The sequence below is a fragment of the Oryzias latipes genome, chromosome 8 (genome assembly GCF_002234675.1).
Source record: "Oryzias latipes chromosome 8, ASM223467v1".
NCBI lineage: Eukaryota > Metazoa > Chordata > Actinopteri > Beloniformes > Adrianichthyidae > Oryzias > Oryzias latipes.
In genome coordinates, this window is record NC_019866.2 from 19,891,065 (window position 1) to 19,909,230 (window position 18,166).

At 40.9% G+C, this 18,166-nt stretch overlaps 1 protein-coding gene across 1 annotated transcript in view; it reads right to left on the reverse strand.

Annotated features, from left to right (window-relative positions):
* LOC105354628 (ankyrin repeat and fibronectin type-III domain-containing protein 1) overlaps positions 1-18,166 on the reverse strand; it is a 31,024-nt gene extending 12,858 nt beyond the window's left edge. The window contains exons 1-4 of the mRNA XM_011478512.3: positions 17,831-18,166; positions 14,850-15,027; positions 2,396-2,651; positions 2,093-2,293 (exon numbers count right to left, since the gene is read on the reverse strand). Of these exons, the coding sequence (XP_011476814.1) occupies positions 2,093-2,293; positions 2,396-2,651; positions 14,850-15,005 (613 nt within the window). The 5' untranslated portion in view covers positions 15,006-15,027; positions 17,831-18,166. The remainder of the gene's footprint in view (positions 1-2,092; positions 2,294-2,395; positions 2,652-14,849; positions 15,028-17,830) is intronic.

Genomic DNA, 18,166 nt, shown 5'->3' on the forward strand with positions numbered 1-18,166 from the left:
CCTCTTTCTGTCCTGGACTGCCTGAATTGAATTTTTTAAGAAAAACTTCTGATATCAAAGTGTGGCTCTGAAATTCTGTAGGCTAGAACATAAAGAATCAGCCTGTGCCACCCATTAACATAAGATAAGACATCTTATATATTTCATAAAAACATCCAGGATGGTTTAGTTGTGGACTGGCCGCATTTTAAAGAAATATTATTCACCAGAAAAAATCTTGTTTTAATAGGAGTTCAGTTGAAAATGTCACTAAAGCAGGAAGTGATGTAAAAGACTGAACAGAAAATAACAATTCCACCTAAAAATGGCAAAAACGCATGACTTAACTTTGCCATTTTGCATCTCACATCTCTGAATTCTCTTAAAGAAAACCACGATCAAACAATATGGAAGCATTTCTGCAGCATAATTAAAAATAAAAGTCAAAACCAGAAATGCTTTTTCATTTTCAGTATGAAGCTGCATTTTTTTCACTCAAAATTAAAATGAAAAAGCAATCCACCAAAATGCTTTTTCCTTTTCTACTTGCTTATTCCGTCACTTAATTAAAATGATAATTGAAATGGTATTTGACATGTCATTTTCAAAAAGTCTCTGGTAAATGTGTAGCAAAATTCATTTAGAAATGTCTAATTTGACAATTAAAACAGATCAACAGAAATGCTTTTTAATTTTCAAAATGAAGCTGCATAATGACTCAAAATCAAAATGAAAAATCAATACTTCAAAATGCTTTTTCATTTTTTACTTAAAAACTGCTTATTCTGTGTCATAATTAAAATGAAAGTGCAAAGAGGGGACTGAATTTTAATTTTCACATCCACCCTGCAAAAACGGTCGCATAATCCAATTTGATTTAGCATTTCCAGAGGGGAGGCGGGGCGATGACGTCAGTGCTATCTCCGTGTGTCCGGCTGCTAAGAGACACATGCTAGGAGCAGTGCGGCCAGGCTTGTAGCCTTGTGTTAGCGGCAGAGGAGAGGGCTTGCAGGGTGGATGTGAAAATTAAGATGCAATCCACTTTTTGCATTTTCGCATATCTGTGTAATGAACTGCAGTAGGAGGTTTATGATTTGGGATTCTTTTTTAGCCACCTTACAAACCGGGCAATCAAACAGGACTTTCTCTGTTTATTAAAGCATGTAAGGAGGCCTTTTTTCTATTCAACAAATAAAACTTGGAAAAGTAGGAAACTGACCTTTTCATCACAAATAAAAAGCCTAAAATGGAAAAAGTGAACAAGCAAAGAATCAAAAAGGATTTAAAGCTGAGGGGAGACATTAGGAGAGCCTGGCATCAAGCTGCTGCCAGGCTCTCCTAAAGTCAAAATACAGTTTGCATTTAACTGTATTTTATCCTGCTTTGAGTTTCTTACTTTGACTAAATAACTCAATCAATAGTGGTGCGGTTAATTAGGTTTTCTTCTTCCAATTCTCTTTACACCAACAAATCAAAGTCTTCTTGACTTTATTGATAATCATTATATTTAATAAATCTGAGTGAACTATTTACATTACTACAAAAAATTCTAATTAGGATTAAAAGTATTTACAGTTTCAAGAAAATGGCATCATTTTCTCTCGTCTTTGTTAATTTTTCTTCATTTTCTAATCAATGTATTACTTAATATTTGAAACAGGTTTGATATATCTGTGTTTTATACATTTTTTTACTGTGGTATTCAATTATTTTAATGCTTAAAATAAACAAATCAATCAAATCCAAATTAGAGTTGCTGTTAAAAAAACAGCAGAAAAGTCATCCACCCACACAATCCCTTTTGGAGTCATGGGGCTGCTACAGCATATCCCAGTTATTGTTGGGTGAAGGTTAGGCACAACCAGAACGTGTCGCCAGTCCACCGTCTACGGCGAATTCAGAGACAACAATTCTTATGCAGTTTTATGGTGGATGGCACACCCAGCGCCTGGAGAAAACCCACACATGCACGGGGTCTAACATGCAAACTCCACACAGAAAGGTCCCAGCTGGGGTTTAAACCAGGGCCTTCTCGCCATGAAGCGAGACTGCCAACCACTACTCCACTGTGCATCCCATCAAAATTCTGAATCTGTGACCCACAACGACCTACCTGTGTTGCGGAAGTTCTCTCTCATCCGGCAGTACAGCTGCAGCCTGAGTTTCCACAGGCAGATCTGTCTCTGAGCATCAGCTTGAGCCTGCGGTCCTGCCCCTGCTTTCTTCACCAGCTCTGCCTTCCACTCTTCAACTCGGTTACTGGCCAGTACCACCAGTGTGTCTAGCTTGAGCCCCCACTCCACTGGCCGGCTCACTGACAGGAAACATGCAAAAAACAGACATTTCTATCTATTTTATAGATGCTGCTTTGAAAAGCAAATGAATTTGATTATTTTTGATGTCGCACAGGACTCACAAACAGGATTATGTCTGGCTCCTGCTCTAGTCAGCACATGGAGCAAAGGAGAGTTGTGGGTAAGAGCAGCCACGTCCAGAGGTACCAGACCTTGTTCGCTCACTCTGTTCACCTCTTTCTCTTTCTCCCATTCCTTTTCTCTCCTCTCCCCTTTCTCCCACAAGCTGCCTCCTCCTCCACAGGTGTGGTCTCTAGACAAAAGGCTCTGCACAGACAAAGTGTCCTCATTTTCCACCGCCTCCCACAGGGTCTTGTACTGATGGGAATAAGGAAAAAAGGCGAACAAGAGTGTTAACATCCCAATGAGGGTTTACATGTTGAAACTTTTTTCATTACAGGAGAGAAGGAAATAAACCAGCGTAGAACAGGACAGAAATAACAAACGCAGAAAAAAGCACTCCAAACAAAATGCATTCATACCAAAACTTGAGGGAACCAACGATTAAGAAAGTAATGAACTTTTCTTTTAACAAATACAGATATTTTTTAAAATATTTTTTCCACAGTGTGTTGAAACTAAATACAACTCCATGTAACCCTTGAAAGGCAGAGCTAACTCTAAAACACAGGATCCCGGCTTGTCACAGGAACTTATACTTTAATAAATACACGTAAACTTTAGAGAAACTTTGGAGAAAAATAAACTCAAACATGACAAAACAGTGGAACAAGGAAACAAAAAAGGTGACAACTGACATTGAAAAACTGACAACCCTGCACTCCACTAACTACCTACAAGAGAAACAGCTGAGGGTAAATAGGAAATAAAACCAGGTAAGACTAAAGTAGCCAAGAGGGGGTCAGCCAGGGTCTCATTGTCCCAAGCTCGGATAAAAACAGAGGTTATGTCAGTAAGGGCATATGATGTACAGTTGTGGACAAAATTGTTGATACCCCTCAGTTAAAGAAAGAAAGTCCACAATGCTCACTGAAATGACTTGAAACGTTCAAAAGTAACAATAAATTAAAATTTATTGAAAATTAAGTAATCAAAATCAGCCATTACTTTTGAGTTTTTGATTAAAAGAATTATTTTAAAAAACAAACTAATGAAATAGGGCTGGACATAAAATACTGAGAACTAATTTCCCAGGGGGTCATGATGAACTCAGGTATGTCCTTTAATTGACATCACAGCTATTTTCAAACCCATAATCAGTCAGTCTGCCTGTTTTAAGGGAGACAAAGTCACGTTGCTGTTTGGTGAAAAGGTGTGTACCACACTGAACATGGACAACAGAAAACGAAGGAGAGAATTGTCCCAGGATAGTAGAAACAAAATTATAGACAAACATCAGAAAGGTAAAGACTATAAAACCACCTCTAAGCAGCTTGAAGTTCCTGTGACAACAGTGGCACATATTATTCAGAAGTTTGAGACCCACGGGACAGTAGCCAACCTCCCTGGACGTGGCTGGAAGAGGAAAATTGATGACAAATTGAGGAGACGGATAGTTGGAACTGTATCCAAAGAGCCCAGAACAACCTCCAAAGACATTAAAGGTGAACTCCTAGATCAAGGTACATCAGTTTCAGATCGCACCATTCGTTGTTGTTTGAGCCAGAGTGGACTTCATGGGAGACGACCAAAGAGGACACCACTGTTGAAAGGAAATCATGAAAAAGCCAGACTGAAATTTGCAAAAATGCATGTTGACAAGCCACAAAGCTTCTGGGAAAATGTCCTTTGGACAGATGAGACAAAATTGGAGCTTTTTGGTGAGGCACATCAGTTCTATGTTGGTAGACTCAAAAATGAAGCATCCAACCAAAAGAACACTGTCCCTACTGTGAAACATGGAGGAGGCTCAGTTCTGTTTTGGGGCTGCTTTGCTGCATCTAGCTCAGGGTGTCTTGAAGTTGTGCAAGGTAAAATGAAATCTCAAGATTATCAAGGCATTCTGGATAGAAATGTGCTGCCTAGTGTCAGAAAGCTTGGTCTAAGTCGCAGGTCATGGGTCTTCCAACAGGACAACAATCCAAAACACACAGCCAAAAAACCCCAAGAACGGCTAAGAGAAAAGCGTTGGACTATTCTGAAGTGGCCTTCTCTGAGCCCAGATCTGAATCCCATTGAACATCTTTGGAAGGAGCAGAAACATGCCATTTGGAGAAGACACCTGTCAAACCTGAGACAACTGCAGCAGTTTGCTCATGAGGAGTGGGCCAAAATACCTGTGGACAGGTGCAGAATGCTCATTGACAAATACAGAAACCATTTAATTGCAGTTATTGCCTCAAAAGGTTGTGCAACAAAATATTAAGTTATGGGTCCAATCATTTTTGTCCAGCCTGTTTCATTAGTTTGTTTTTTTAAATAATTATTTTAATCAAAAACTCAAAAGTAATGGCGGATTTTGATTACTTAATTTTCAATACATTTTAATTTATTGTTACTTTTGAATGTTTCAAGTCATTTCAGAGAGCATTGTGGACTTTCTTTCTTTAACTGAGTGTTTCCAGACAGCATAGGATGGTGGTATGAAGGATGACTGGTAATGAAGAAAATTAAGAAAGTCCAAAGGCAACAAAGAGGACAAACTGGTGGAAGCTGAAAAAGGAAGAAAGTTTCATGACTTTTAATAAGCAGTTGAAACAGACTCTGGGTGGTCAGGAGGTACTCCCAGATAATACCTGCTACTTCTTGCCTTGGTGGGAAAAATATACACGATCAATGTGTTTTCTAAATGTATATCCAAACTGGGCATTCACCAGATCCCATCATACAAGAAAACCAGACAAGAAGGAACAAGAGCAGAAAGGGAACAGTGTTGCAATTCCTTATATCTCAGGCCTGTCTGTAAAACTAAAAAGGATTTTCAGACAACATAACATCCCAGTTCATCTCAAACCAGTTAATACTCTCAGACAAAAACTGGTTCATCCAAAGGACAAAATTCCTAGCTACAGAGTAATGTTGTGTGCTTTATCCACTGCAAAGAGAACTGCAATGAACAGTTTATAGACAAGCGGCTTTACCAACATCGCAGAGCCAACCCAAGTGGACCTGAGTCTGCAGTGCACTTCTACCTGAAGGCCACAAACCACTCGTTTGAGGACAGTGAAGTCCAAATTTTAGCCAGAGAGAAAGGATGGTTGGACCGAGGAGTGAAAGAAGCCATCTTGGTCAAGAAGGATAAACCTTCTCTTAATAAGAATGGTGGTCTCAGGTTTATTCTTCCATCCATCTACGGCAGTGTTCTGAAACCCAAACGAACCAAACCAGTTCCACCTGGGTCGTTAACAGGTGAAAGAGAAAACAAGTTTGGGGAGGGAGTCACTGGCTCCCCAACCCCCAACTGAGGACAAAGGACTCTTAACGACGCGAAACCATGTAGGCTAAGTTTGACAATACCATCCAGTTTCAGGTCTGACTCCTCCCTATGAGTGCATATATACCAGCTCTTTTACCAGCTAATTCAGAATTGACAAAGCCTCTAGGATAAGAGGTGAAACATCTTCTGACTTTAAAAACGAACTCCAGATGACTGCCCCTAAACATACTACTATGTTGTCTGCAGTCTCGTTTATTACTGGGCAGTATATAATATTCTGAGAAGATTTCTGTACTGGAGAGCACAGGTGAAGCCTCGCGTGCACCTCGAGAGCGGTCCGCTGCAGAAGAATCAACACAACACCCCCAACACACTTGTGTGCTCTCCTTGCTCCTACACACGCAGCGCCTGACACACATACACGGGGTCATTCTCCAACACCTATATAGTTAGTTCAGTAGTTAGTTGTTACTGTTATTTCTTAATAAAGAATAATGCGTTGTAATTGTGGAACACAGTACATAACAGCAATGCCCAGTGGCTGATCGCTCCGAGAAAAGAACATAGGAACCTAACCTCTCTGAACAGAATCCAGTAACCATTACAGTGGCAGACATCCAAGAAAGAGTCTCAGTTATGAAGAACTGGACAGCACCGGGTCCTGACATGATACATGTCTACTGGCTAAAGAAACTCACCGCACTCCACGAGCGCCTGGCAGCACAAATAAACCAGCTGCTAAAAGATGGGACTCACCCTGAATGGCTTAACGTAAGGGTGAACGATCCTGATCCAGAAGGATCCCTCAAAGGGTGCATTCCCATCTAACTACCGGCTAATAACCTGTCTCTCCACAACATGGGAGCTCATGTCAGGCATCATTGCAACAAAGATAAATAGGCACATGGATCAGTTCATGAGCAACACACAGAGGGGCATTGGTAGAGTCTCCAGAGGAGCCAAACACCAACTCCTGGTTGACAGAACAGTTGCTCAAGACTGCAGGTCACAACACACCAACCTGACACACACAGCCTGGATTGATTACAAGAAAGCCTATGACTCAATGCCACAAACGTGGATCACTGAATGCTTGGAGCTGTACAACATCAACAGGACTCTAAGAGCCTTCATAGGAAACTCGATGAAGCTGTGGAAAACCACCCTTGAAGCCAATGGGAAGCCACTTGCACAAGTGTCCATCAAATGTGGGATATACCAAGGTAATGCTCTGTCCCCACTGTTGTTCTGGATAGGTTTGAACCCCCTCTGCCAAATAATCAACAAGACTGGCTATGGATACCGACTCAGAAATGGGGCCAACATCAGTCAACTCCTCTTCATGGATGACATCAAGCTATATGCTACGAGCGAGCGTGATATTGACTCCCTGATCCACACCACCAGGATCTACAGTACTGACATTGAGATGTCATTCGGGCTCAAGACATGTAGCCGGATGGTGACAAAGAGAGGCAAGGTAGTCCACAAAGGAGGGATCTCACTCCCAGAAGGAACAATAGCAGACATTGAGGACAGTTACAAGTACCTTGGAATTCCGCAGGCAAATGGCAACCTCAAACAGGCAACAAGGAAAGCTGCAACAGCTAAATACCTCCAACGAGTAAGGCAAGTCCTGAGAAGCAAGCTCAATGACAAGAACAAGAACCGGGCAATAAACAGCTACGCACTGCCAGTTATCAGATGCCGTGAAGGAATAATAAGATGGCCAAAGGAAGAGATACAGACCACGGATGTTAAGACATGAAAGCTCCTCATTATGCATGGAGGGTTCCATTCCAAATCCAGCACCCTGAGACTGTATGCTAACCGCAAGGAAGGAGGCTGAGGACTAGTGAGTGTGGAAGCCACTATCCTGGATGAAACATCCAAGATGCGTGAAAACATAAAGCTCAAGGCCCCAACTGACAGGGTGCTCAGTAAATGTCTCAGGCAATGGAGAGCAGAGGAAGCAGTGGTGGAGAACAGATCCTCATGGGAGGACAAACCCCTGCATGGGATGTACCACTGGACCATAACTGAAGTGGCTGATGTCAAGAAGTCCTACCAATGCCTAGACAGGGCTGGCCTACAGGACAGCACTGAAGCACTCATCCTGGCAGATCAGAAACAAGCCCTGAGTACCAGAGCCATAGAGGCTCAGATGTACCACACCAGACAAGACCCAAGGTGTAGGCTGTGTAAAGAGGAGCCTAAAACAATCCAGCACATAGCTGCAGGGTGTAAGATGCTGGCAGAGGAAGCATGCATGGAGGGCCACAATCAAGTGGCTGGAATTAGGAGTGTGATGATAACCGCATCACCGCGGTGATGACTCATCACCGCACGTCCCCGCATGTCCCCCCACATCCCCCTTTATTTTCTTTTTTTGAAAGTTCTGCATATGGTGCGTGATTTGAACTATAATAAACACATTCATCTTTGCTAATAATTTACTTTTTCTGCGAGTCCTGTGTTCAAACTTCAAGGGCTTCTGGGGGAATTTCCATTGTATTTATTTCCATTACAAGCTGCGTGCGTTCTTGAGTGCACGACGCGGCTGCCCGCTGGAGGATTTTGTGTTGGGGGTGGGGGTCCCAAGAGTCCCAAGACTCCTGACACTGCGACTCTTTTGCTTCATCACCACAGTGATCCAAATCCCACACCGTCACAGCTCTACTCCAGAGCGGTTTAATAAAGAATCCATCACCGTTCTTCTGGGGAAAGATTTTTAAGACATGTTGTCTCAAAAGTAGCTCACATGCCAAAAAAGTGTGGGCACCCCTGGAGTAAAGGATGCAGAAGAAAGGGTTAGATCAGGGGTGTCAAACTCATTTTCACTGAGGGCCACATCAGCATAGCGGCTGTCCTCAAAGGGCCAGATATAACTTATACGTGTAACTAAATGCAACGAAAGATAAACGTAACTACTCCTTAATGTTAAATAACTCATTTATTTATTTATAACTTTTTAATGTGACAATTACAGTTGCATAGAAACATATGTTTGCTTGTTACTTTAGCATAAATCCTTTTACATTTGATTCTGTCAGGTTAGGTTATATGGACAGTGTTTAAGTCCTAATGTATAGTTGCCCAATCCGATGTTTCAAGTCCGATTCCCCCTAGATATGAATAAATACACACCAACTTTTATATTTTATTTGAAGAAATTAAAAACTGTTATGCTCTCGCGGGCCGCATTAAATGACATGGCGGGCCACATTTGGCCCCCGGGCCTTTAGTTTGACACATGTGGGTTAGATGGAGTAAGTTCATTAGATGATTTGAATTGGCGATCCCTGAAGGGAAAAGCCAAACGGAAAGGAAGAGGGTAAGACTGTGACTTGAGGAGAACAAAACTAGAACATGACTGGAACCAAAGAAATCATCTCAAATCATAGAAAACCTAACTAATGGGCATTTTAAAAGAATGTTCACAAAATAATTTTTATATAGCTGTGCAAAAATTGGTGTCATGATTGAGATTGATAAAAAAGTCGATTTCAACAACTGACTTTAGATTTGCAGAAGGCAAACCTAATTTAATCTAATTTATGGAAGTCAGTCAAAGTGCTTACACTTCACACTTTAAGAAAAGATCACATTATTCCAGTGGTATTAAGTGGTTTGGTCAAAACAATATAAGGACACATTGCAGAAGTGCCCTTTTAAACAGTATGTTTACACCTCTCTATCTGCATTTGAGACTGTTGTTTTCTACAATCTCTGCCTCTTTTCAAATTTGCATCAAAGCGTTTTTAGGGACCTTGAGGTCGGGAAACATTAATTTGGGTGTCATAATGGGGGAGGAAGTTGGCTCCACGCATCTTTGATGTCATTTTATTTTCTTTGAAAAACAGAACGACACATTAAAATCCACATTTAAAAAAAAGCTGCTGTATTTTTCTGTAGGGATTTTTTTTCTGTCAACTCATTTCAATTCAATGCTACTTTACAGTGAGTCAACATGGACCTTGAAGAAGTCTGAAACGATTTTCAAAAGGGTTAAGAACTGAAAGTAGACACAAAATAGTCTTGCTTTTGTGTCCTTCATAGCATTTGAGATATTTCTTGTTGGTCATTTTTGCAGAGTCCAGCCTAGAGAGGGAAAGGTCTTATTTGTGATTGGTTAAGTCTTTCAATTGATAGCATCCTGCAAACTCCTAATTCAGGGTCAGTTTTCTGCTTTAAACTAAGTCCTACAATTATATAGACTAAAAACATTTATTAGCATTCCACGTGTATGTATATTTTAATCATTTTTGTAAGCTAATAAGTTAAAGTTAATACTTTTTGGCTAAGAAATGACTTTTAAAACACATCTTATTATAAAACTGCCTCTAAGTTTTGTTAAATCAGTTGAGGCTTTCAAAACATGCCTGAAAACCTTTTAGTTCAGCTGTCTTTTATTTAAAAGTGGTGTTTTAAACTAGCAAGATTCTAAGTTTATTTTATCATTAAAATTTTACAAATCTAACGTCTCTATTTTACATTTGATCACTTTGCACATCTTGAGATAAGCTACAGTATATGATGGCTGTGCTGCTTTAGCCTTTCTTGGCCAACACAGACAATAAAAACCTGAAATGTAAAAAGTGAAAAACGAAAATGACAGTGAGCTATTTAACATTACTTTAAAAATATCAACACAATCCAAATTTGTCCATGGTTTTCTGAACATGAAAAAGCAAAACTGTCCCACAGCATATGCTTCCACCACCATGTTTTTCTGAAGAATCGGTTCCTTTAGGTTAATGTTTCAGTCCTTCATTTAGAAAAAACAAGCACAACTTCAGGCTAATACAGCCCATGTTTGCTCTCCTTAACCCTTGTGCTATCCTATGGGGTCCAGATGACCCGATCCTACATTGACGTGTTCTCCCTACCATGACAAAAGTAGATAAAGGTAAAGAGGATTTCATGTAATCCATGGACACCAGTGAAGATCACAAATCATTGAAGAAAAAAGGTTCAGCGCACTTTCTTATGGGGTCCAGATGACCCCACTCCCAATGTTGAAGTGCCTTGGATAGCACCAAGGGTTACACCAAGTCCAAAAACGCAAGTTCAGGAATAATTTTGTAGACAAGCTTAAATTCTCTTTGGATGACTATTCCTTTTTCTAAAGTTTGGAAATCTTCTGACCATTTTATTTATTTATGCAGAATTTTTCTGATTATACTTTGTAATGATAAAAAACAGCAACACTGGTACAAATGACAAAGTATTTTAAAGTGCTATTCACTTCTCAGTATATCCTTTATCTAATTTCTTATTAGTAATTATTTTTGTTGCATTTGGTATGACTTTGTACCAGGAATTTTAGAGCAGTGTCTCAATAGCCACGGTTACATGGGCAAAATATCTTGATTGGATCAATGGTCTGATTAAAATTCAACCGTGCACATGGGATTAGAAAACCTTTTTCCGATTAGAACAAACGTTCACATGGTCACACTTTTGGTCGGAATAAATCATTTAGGCACGCGCAGTAGTGTTTAAAATACCGGAAGGGAAATGAGTCCCACAGTAAACAAACCTTGCTCTTATATACATCTATGCAGCAGCTCGGTAATATACGAGACGATCTTCCAAACGTGCTTTTATTAATGTTATGAATATTATGTAGCGCCTGTTCGCTCATCATTTTATTTTTAATCTGTGTGGTCAGTGCTTTTTTTGTGGAAAAAGAACGGAGCACCCAGGAGAGGCTAACATGCGTTAACAACATTAGCCTTGTTTGATGAACACAAAATCCCTGCGTGAAATTCGTGGAATAACATCAGTCTTTATTTTGTTGAGACACGACTGGAAACACAAATCCATGTGATTGTTTGAACAGTTTCTAAGGACTGAGCGAGATTCTGCTTTGAAAAGCTCACACACCGCACCAAAGCCGCTGTGTGAGCTGGAAGTCCGAGCTCTGCTCAGACACATGGTTCTCCTGAGTGCGGCAGCCGTTAACCCAGAGCAGTAGGACGGATCGCAGTCCCAATTCTTCCACACGTGACAAAACAACAAAACGCACACGTAACAAAGCATCCTCCTAACTTCCCCTCAAACACAAAGCTATTAATCCGGCTGCTCTGCTCAGAGACACAGTTTGCTCGGTCCACCGGCACCTGAGCCAGGACCGCGCAAGGGTCCAGACGTCACGGGGCATGAAGCGCTCCTCCCCCGCAACCCCCTCGTGAGGGGTGTAAGAGTAGGGAGAGGCGAGGAGCCAGCGGGGCGAGAGCGGAGCGGTGCTTCGCACCGGGCCTCCGCAGAGGAGTGGGTTGGTACTGTTTGAGCTCCAAAGCTTTCTCTGGAGCAAAAGACCGTCTATGCGTGACGTAAAACCAGAGCAGTAGTGACACACGATCGGAATGAACTGTTTACATGAACAACGATCGGATCAACAATCAGCATAACCCACCTCTCTCGATCGGACAGAAATTTTGATCCGAACGAGTCTGATCGGGGCAGAGTATTCCGAACGGCATGTTTACATTACGCATTGTTCTTCCAATCAGGCGTTCTTTCCGATTACTTTTGCCCATGTAAACGCAGCTACTGCCGGCTTATGTGACCTCAGCCTCACTTCTTTAAGTCTATTAAAGTTGTTGAACTGCTCATAGATTTTTTCCATCCATCCATTCATTTTCTGCACCCCCTTATTCCTGTTCAGGCTCACAGAGTTCCTGGAGCTTACCAGCTACTGTGAGATCAAGGCAGGTACATCCTGGACAGTTCACCAGTCCACAGCAGAACCACACAGAGGAGAACTCCTTTAGATTTTATTTTTGCAAAAACATTCCAGTGCTCCATACAGTACAGACCAAACGTTTCGTTACACCTTCTCATTCAAAGAGTTTTCTTTATTTTCACCACCATGAAAATTGTAGATTCAAACTGAAGGCTTGAGCTTCAAGAGGTAGTCACCTGAAATGTTTTTCACTTCACAGGTGTTCCCTGTCAGGTTTAATAAGTGTGATGGAGTTGGGACCATCAGTTGTGTTGTGCAGAAGTCAGGTGGATACACAGCTGATAGTCCTACTGAATAAACTGTTAGAATTTGGATTATGGCAAGAAAAAAGCAGCTAAGGACAGAAAAACGAGTGGTCCAAAAATTGGGAAAACTTTGAGTGTTCTTAAGTGCAATCACAAAAACCATCAATCAAGCGCAACAAAGAAACTGGCTCACAGCTCAGATTAGAGAGCAGGTCAATGGCACACAGAGTTCTAGCAGCAAACACATCTCTACAACAACTGTTAAAAGGAGACCGTGTGAATCAGGCCTTCATGGTAGAATATCTGCTAAGAAACCATTGCTAAAGAAAGACAACAAGCAGAAGAGACTTGTTTGGGCTAAAGAACACAAAGAATGGACATTAGACCAGTGGAAATCTGTGCCTTGGTCTGATGAGTCCAAATTGGAGATTTTTGGTTCCAACCACTCTGTCTTTGTGCGAAGCAGAAAAGGTGAACGGATGGACTCTACATGCCTGGTCCCCACCGTGAAGCATGGAGGAGGAGGTGTGATGGTGTGGGGGTGCTTTGCTGGTGACACTGATGGGGATTTATTCTAAATTGAAGGCATACTGAACCAGGATGGCTACCACAGCATCTTGCAGCGGCATGCTATTCCATCCGGTTTGCGTTTAGTTAGACCATCATTTATTTTTCAACAGGACACTGACCTCAAACACACCTCCAGGCTGTGTAAGGGCTATTTGACCAAGAAGGAGAGTGATGGGGTGCTGTGCCAGATGACCTGGCCTCCACAGTCACCGGACCTGAACCCAATCGAGATGGTTTGGGGTGAGCTGGACCGCAGAGTGAAGACAAAAGGGCCAACAAGTGCTAAGCATCTCTGGGAACTCCTTCAAGACTGTTGGAAGACCATTTCAGGTGACTACCTATTGAAGCTCATCAAGAAAATGCCAAGAGTGTGCAAAGCAGTAATCAAAGCAAAAGGTGGCTACTTTGAAAAACCTAGAATATGACATATTTTCAGTTGTTTCACACTTTTTTGTTCTTTCTCTTTCGGCTTTTCCCATCAGGGGTCGCCACAGCGAATCATCCTTTTCCACCTCACTCTGTCATGGGCATCTTCTACCCTAACATTAGCCAACTTCATGTCGTCTGTTAAGACATCCATATATCTCCTCTTTGGCCGTCCTCTTGCCCTCCGGCCAGGCAGCTCCATCTCCAACATCCTTCTACCAATATATCCACTATCCCTCCTCTGAACATGTCCAAACCATCTCAGTCTGGCTTCTCTGACTTTGTCGCTAACACAGGCAACATGAGCCGTCCCTCTGATGTACTCGTTCCTTATCCTGTCTAACCTGGTCACTCCTAAGGAGAACCTCAACATCTTCATCTCCGCTACCTCCATCTCAGCCTCTTGTCTCTGTCTCACTGCTACCGTCTCTAACCCATAGAGCAGAGCTGGTCTCACCACTGTCTTGTACACCTTTCCTTTGAGTCTTGCTGGCACTCTTCTGTCACACAACACTCCTGACACTTTCCTCCACCCGCTCCAACCTGCCTGCACTCGCCTCTTCACCTCTTTTCCACACTCCCCATCACACTGAACTGTTGACCCCAAGTACTTAAACTCCTGCACCTTCTTCACCTCAGCCCCCTGTAACCTAACGCTTCCACCTTGATCCCTCTCGTTCAGACACATGTATTTTGTTGTTAACTTTTTTGTTATGTGTATAATTCCACGTGTTAATTCATACTTTTGGTGCCTTCAGTGTGAATCTACAATTTTCATAGTCATGAAAATAAAGAAAACTCTTTGAACGAGAAGGTGTGTCCAAACCTTTGGTCTGTACTGTAAGTGTAATGATTTTTTAAAAAAAATCTTTTTAAAGCTTTTTGGTGCTAGTGAATTTGTCCAAAAAGACTACTTTCATTGTATTGTTGTTGCTGTTGGTGAACCCACCCAATGATTCATGAGACTGAAATGTTACCATTAATGTCCTTCGTGGTTACTTTTCACCCAAAATATTCAAAACAGTTGTCAAATGGCATCAGCTATCGGTAGGTGGTGCATCAGCATGAAAAAGGTGAAGTCAAAAGTAAAAGTAGTTCCTGAGAAGTAGTGAAGTACAAGAAGGTTTGAAGTAAGATGTAAATGCCAGGCCAGAGCTTCACCTAAAAATAACATCAAAACATCCTACTGTTTCTGCAGGCTTGCTGGGGCGTTTGGGTACATCCACCTCCTCGGAAACTGCCGATTCTCCTCCTCTCAGTCTGACTGAAAGGTTTCTGTAGATACGTTTGGGCGAGACGGGTCCCAGAGAGCGCCGGCGCTGAGGTGGGTTCCTCATGGACATGACAAGAGATGAGGGGAGAGGTCTGAGGAGACACCGGGAGTATATGTTAACTAGAAGAAGAAGAGAAAAGCATCTTCAAATTGATCCAACGTGATAGAAAATTAGAATCTTAAATAGCGAAGAAAGAAAAACGGAAATTAGAGTGTGATTGGATGCCTGGCTGAGATACATAAAGAGAGAATATTTTTTCTGCTCTGAAGACAATTTTCTTTCAACTTGAAGGATGAACAAGATTGAGGGTCATTATGTGCTTGGATAGAAGGAAGGAAAACTATTAATGCTGTTCCTTGAAGTACTTACTTTCAGTCCCTTCTCTTTTCTCTATTGTTCTTCTAAAAGACATGGATTTTTTTTTCTTTTTGTTGAACTTCGTGGAGTTCAAAAAGCTATCGATCCATCCATTTAATTAAAGATCGGCAAAATTAATGACGAGGCAGGATTCCTTCTTTGTATATCTTCTGCTTGTGGACAAAAATGATTCAACAATACAGTAATGATAACGAATGACTTCATCTGCAGCCTCTTTTGCCTTTTTAGCAACACAGTCAGCCACTTTGTGCCTGAAAATCCACATTAGAGCATTTCCAAAATGAACTTGGGAAAGCTGCTCTGCCTCATCAGTCAGCAAATTTCTTCCCTTTGTCAGTCTGTCTCCCTAACTTCTTTTTTGTCTTTCTTTGTTTTGTCTTACTAAATCAATATTACTGCAAGAGTTCAGATAAGAAGAGCATTTTTTATGTAAGAGCAGGACAATTACACTCAGCCTTTTCACATAACTGAAAGCTTCCTATGTCTGAGTCTCTTTCTATTTCCCATTAAACTAAGTCTTGAACTGCTAAAAAGCGACCTGTCCTGGTGAGAAAGCAAATACTCCCCAGGTGCATGAGGGGTTGAAGGCAGAAATAGAGGCCTCAGTGTGACCACATTAACGCTCAGTTTGACCCACAAGACTGCAGAGTACCTGCACACTGTCTTCGCATGCATCCTGATGCATGAGGGTAAAGCCATTGTTTTTGGTTCACATTTCCCCTAATTGTTTAGCACAGCCAGAAAAACCTCTAGAAAGTGCTGGTGAAACAATCCAACAGGAGATAAGCCAATGTTTGCTGTCTGACATAAGAGAAGGTAAACAGGTGTTTGGAAACTTCGCTAAGCCTCCAATCAAGAGAGTATACGAAACATATGTATAAAGAGACACACCACCTATTTGCTGTGGTTTTCATCTGCATCTGAGGTTGTGGGTGTGTTTTTTTCTAAACCTCGGTACAGTTTGACGCGTTCAGAGCTGCATATATTTTGCAAACAGCCTTTCCGCTTCGTCTGTCTTCTAAATGCCGTGGCCCTCAGTCAGCATTACGTGGAAACAGCTGATGACTAATACCGCCGGTCCCCCAGGAAGTTATGCAGCACTGTTGCTTGATAGAAAGACCACAGACAGATGCCTATCACCTTCCTAGGTCACAATGTCTGCTTGTTACCTGAATTCTTTATTTTAGTTGTGGTGAGTGTCGTATTATTTGGCCCACATTACAGCAATGAATTTATTCATGTATTTTTTTTAATTAAAAATAAAAACCAATAAATGTTGTAAATCAAAAGTTAAACTTTGATTTTTAACTCATTTTCTGGGTAATATTCTTTATATTTTTGTGATATTCTCTGCACGTACAGACAGAGTTTGTTAAAAGACAGACTATGCAGCTGACTCTCAGCAAGTCTATTCGAGGTAAGACCCAACTGGTTTAAACCTGGCTCAAAACCTTGCTGGGAAAGACACACATGACACACCACTTTTTCCCAAATCAAAAACATGACAATTGTCGGGGAAAAAAAACATCAACACAAAGAATTATATAATAATATTTAATATTCATTTAAAAAAATATATAAAAATATGGTATGTAAGCTAAAGTGAACATTGAACTGAAAAGGAAGGCCAAAGGGTACAGTTTGGAATAGCTTTGCAATTTGGGATTTTTTTTTTAATCACGAAAATTTACATTTATTTATTCTTCAATTCAAGGCACCGCTTTGTTGAAAATATTCTAGGCAGATTTCATTTTGCATCATCAATCTCACAAAATCTTCATCACTCAAATGGAACAAAACAAACCCCAAAAGATGACTTTAAAGGTTCCTAAAATAAAACCTAACCTAGAATTGTTTCTAACATTTTTAAGACCAAATTGAGCAATCATCAGGATCAAAATCTTTGTCTAATGGCTTTTTGGTTTCAGCAATTTGAAAACCAGCATCAACTGGTTCCATCCTTTCTGCTTTCCCCATTGCTATTTTATGCAGACATGTATAAGCAACCATATGACACATTATTTATCAGAATGAATAATCAATGTGGTCCTAGGTTCCTTTTTTGACATTGCAGATGATTGTCTAACTTATTTTTGGAGGGAGCTTTTTTTTTTTTAAGTCTGACACTTCTGATTCTGGTACACAAGTCAGTTGGCTCTACTTGCTTAAAAAAAAACCGTACATGAGGCTCATAAAAACAGTTTTTTCAATGCTTTTAGCATCCGAAGTTATTTAAAAATTCTTATTTGTTCAAAAAAACGTTTACTGCATTTATTTCTCGAGTTAAAGACATAAATCAACATATCAACTACAAAGATATGTTACATTTTACAACACCTCAGCCTACAAAAGATGCATTTGTGGGAAATGGAAACAACTAAACTTAAAGAAAAACAACTGACAGTGATGAAATAAGTAGTAGAGAAAAAGCTTTTGACATAAGGAAGAGTGCATTCGCTAAAAATGAGTTGTAATAAACATTTTTTAAATTTAAATTCTGAGTAATCATCTCTTACCAAGTGTCGATTGTCGATTTTTTTTTACTTCACTTGGCCTATCGTCCACTGTTAGGCATAACCGACTTTTATTGACTCGGTAAAATCCGTCGCGCTGGCATTAGAAACTTCTCAGCTTTGGCGACGAAGAGCACCTGAACGCATCACCACAGCAGCGAGACGCAGAGAAAAAAAACACACTCAAACGCGCGCGCACAGACACACGCACGTTTACAAACACGCACGAGCCTTTCAGTTCTGCCCATTTCCTCGAACAAAGACAAAGCCGGGGAAAAAAACCCGCAAACCTAAAGTAGAACTGTGATATAGATCGAAAAAGCTAAGTGTGAGGAGACT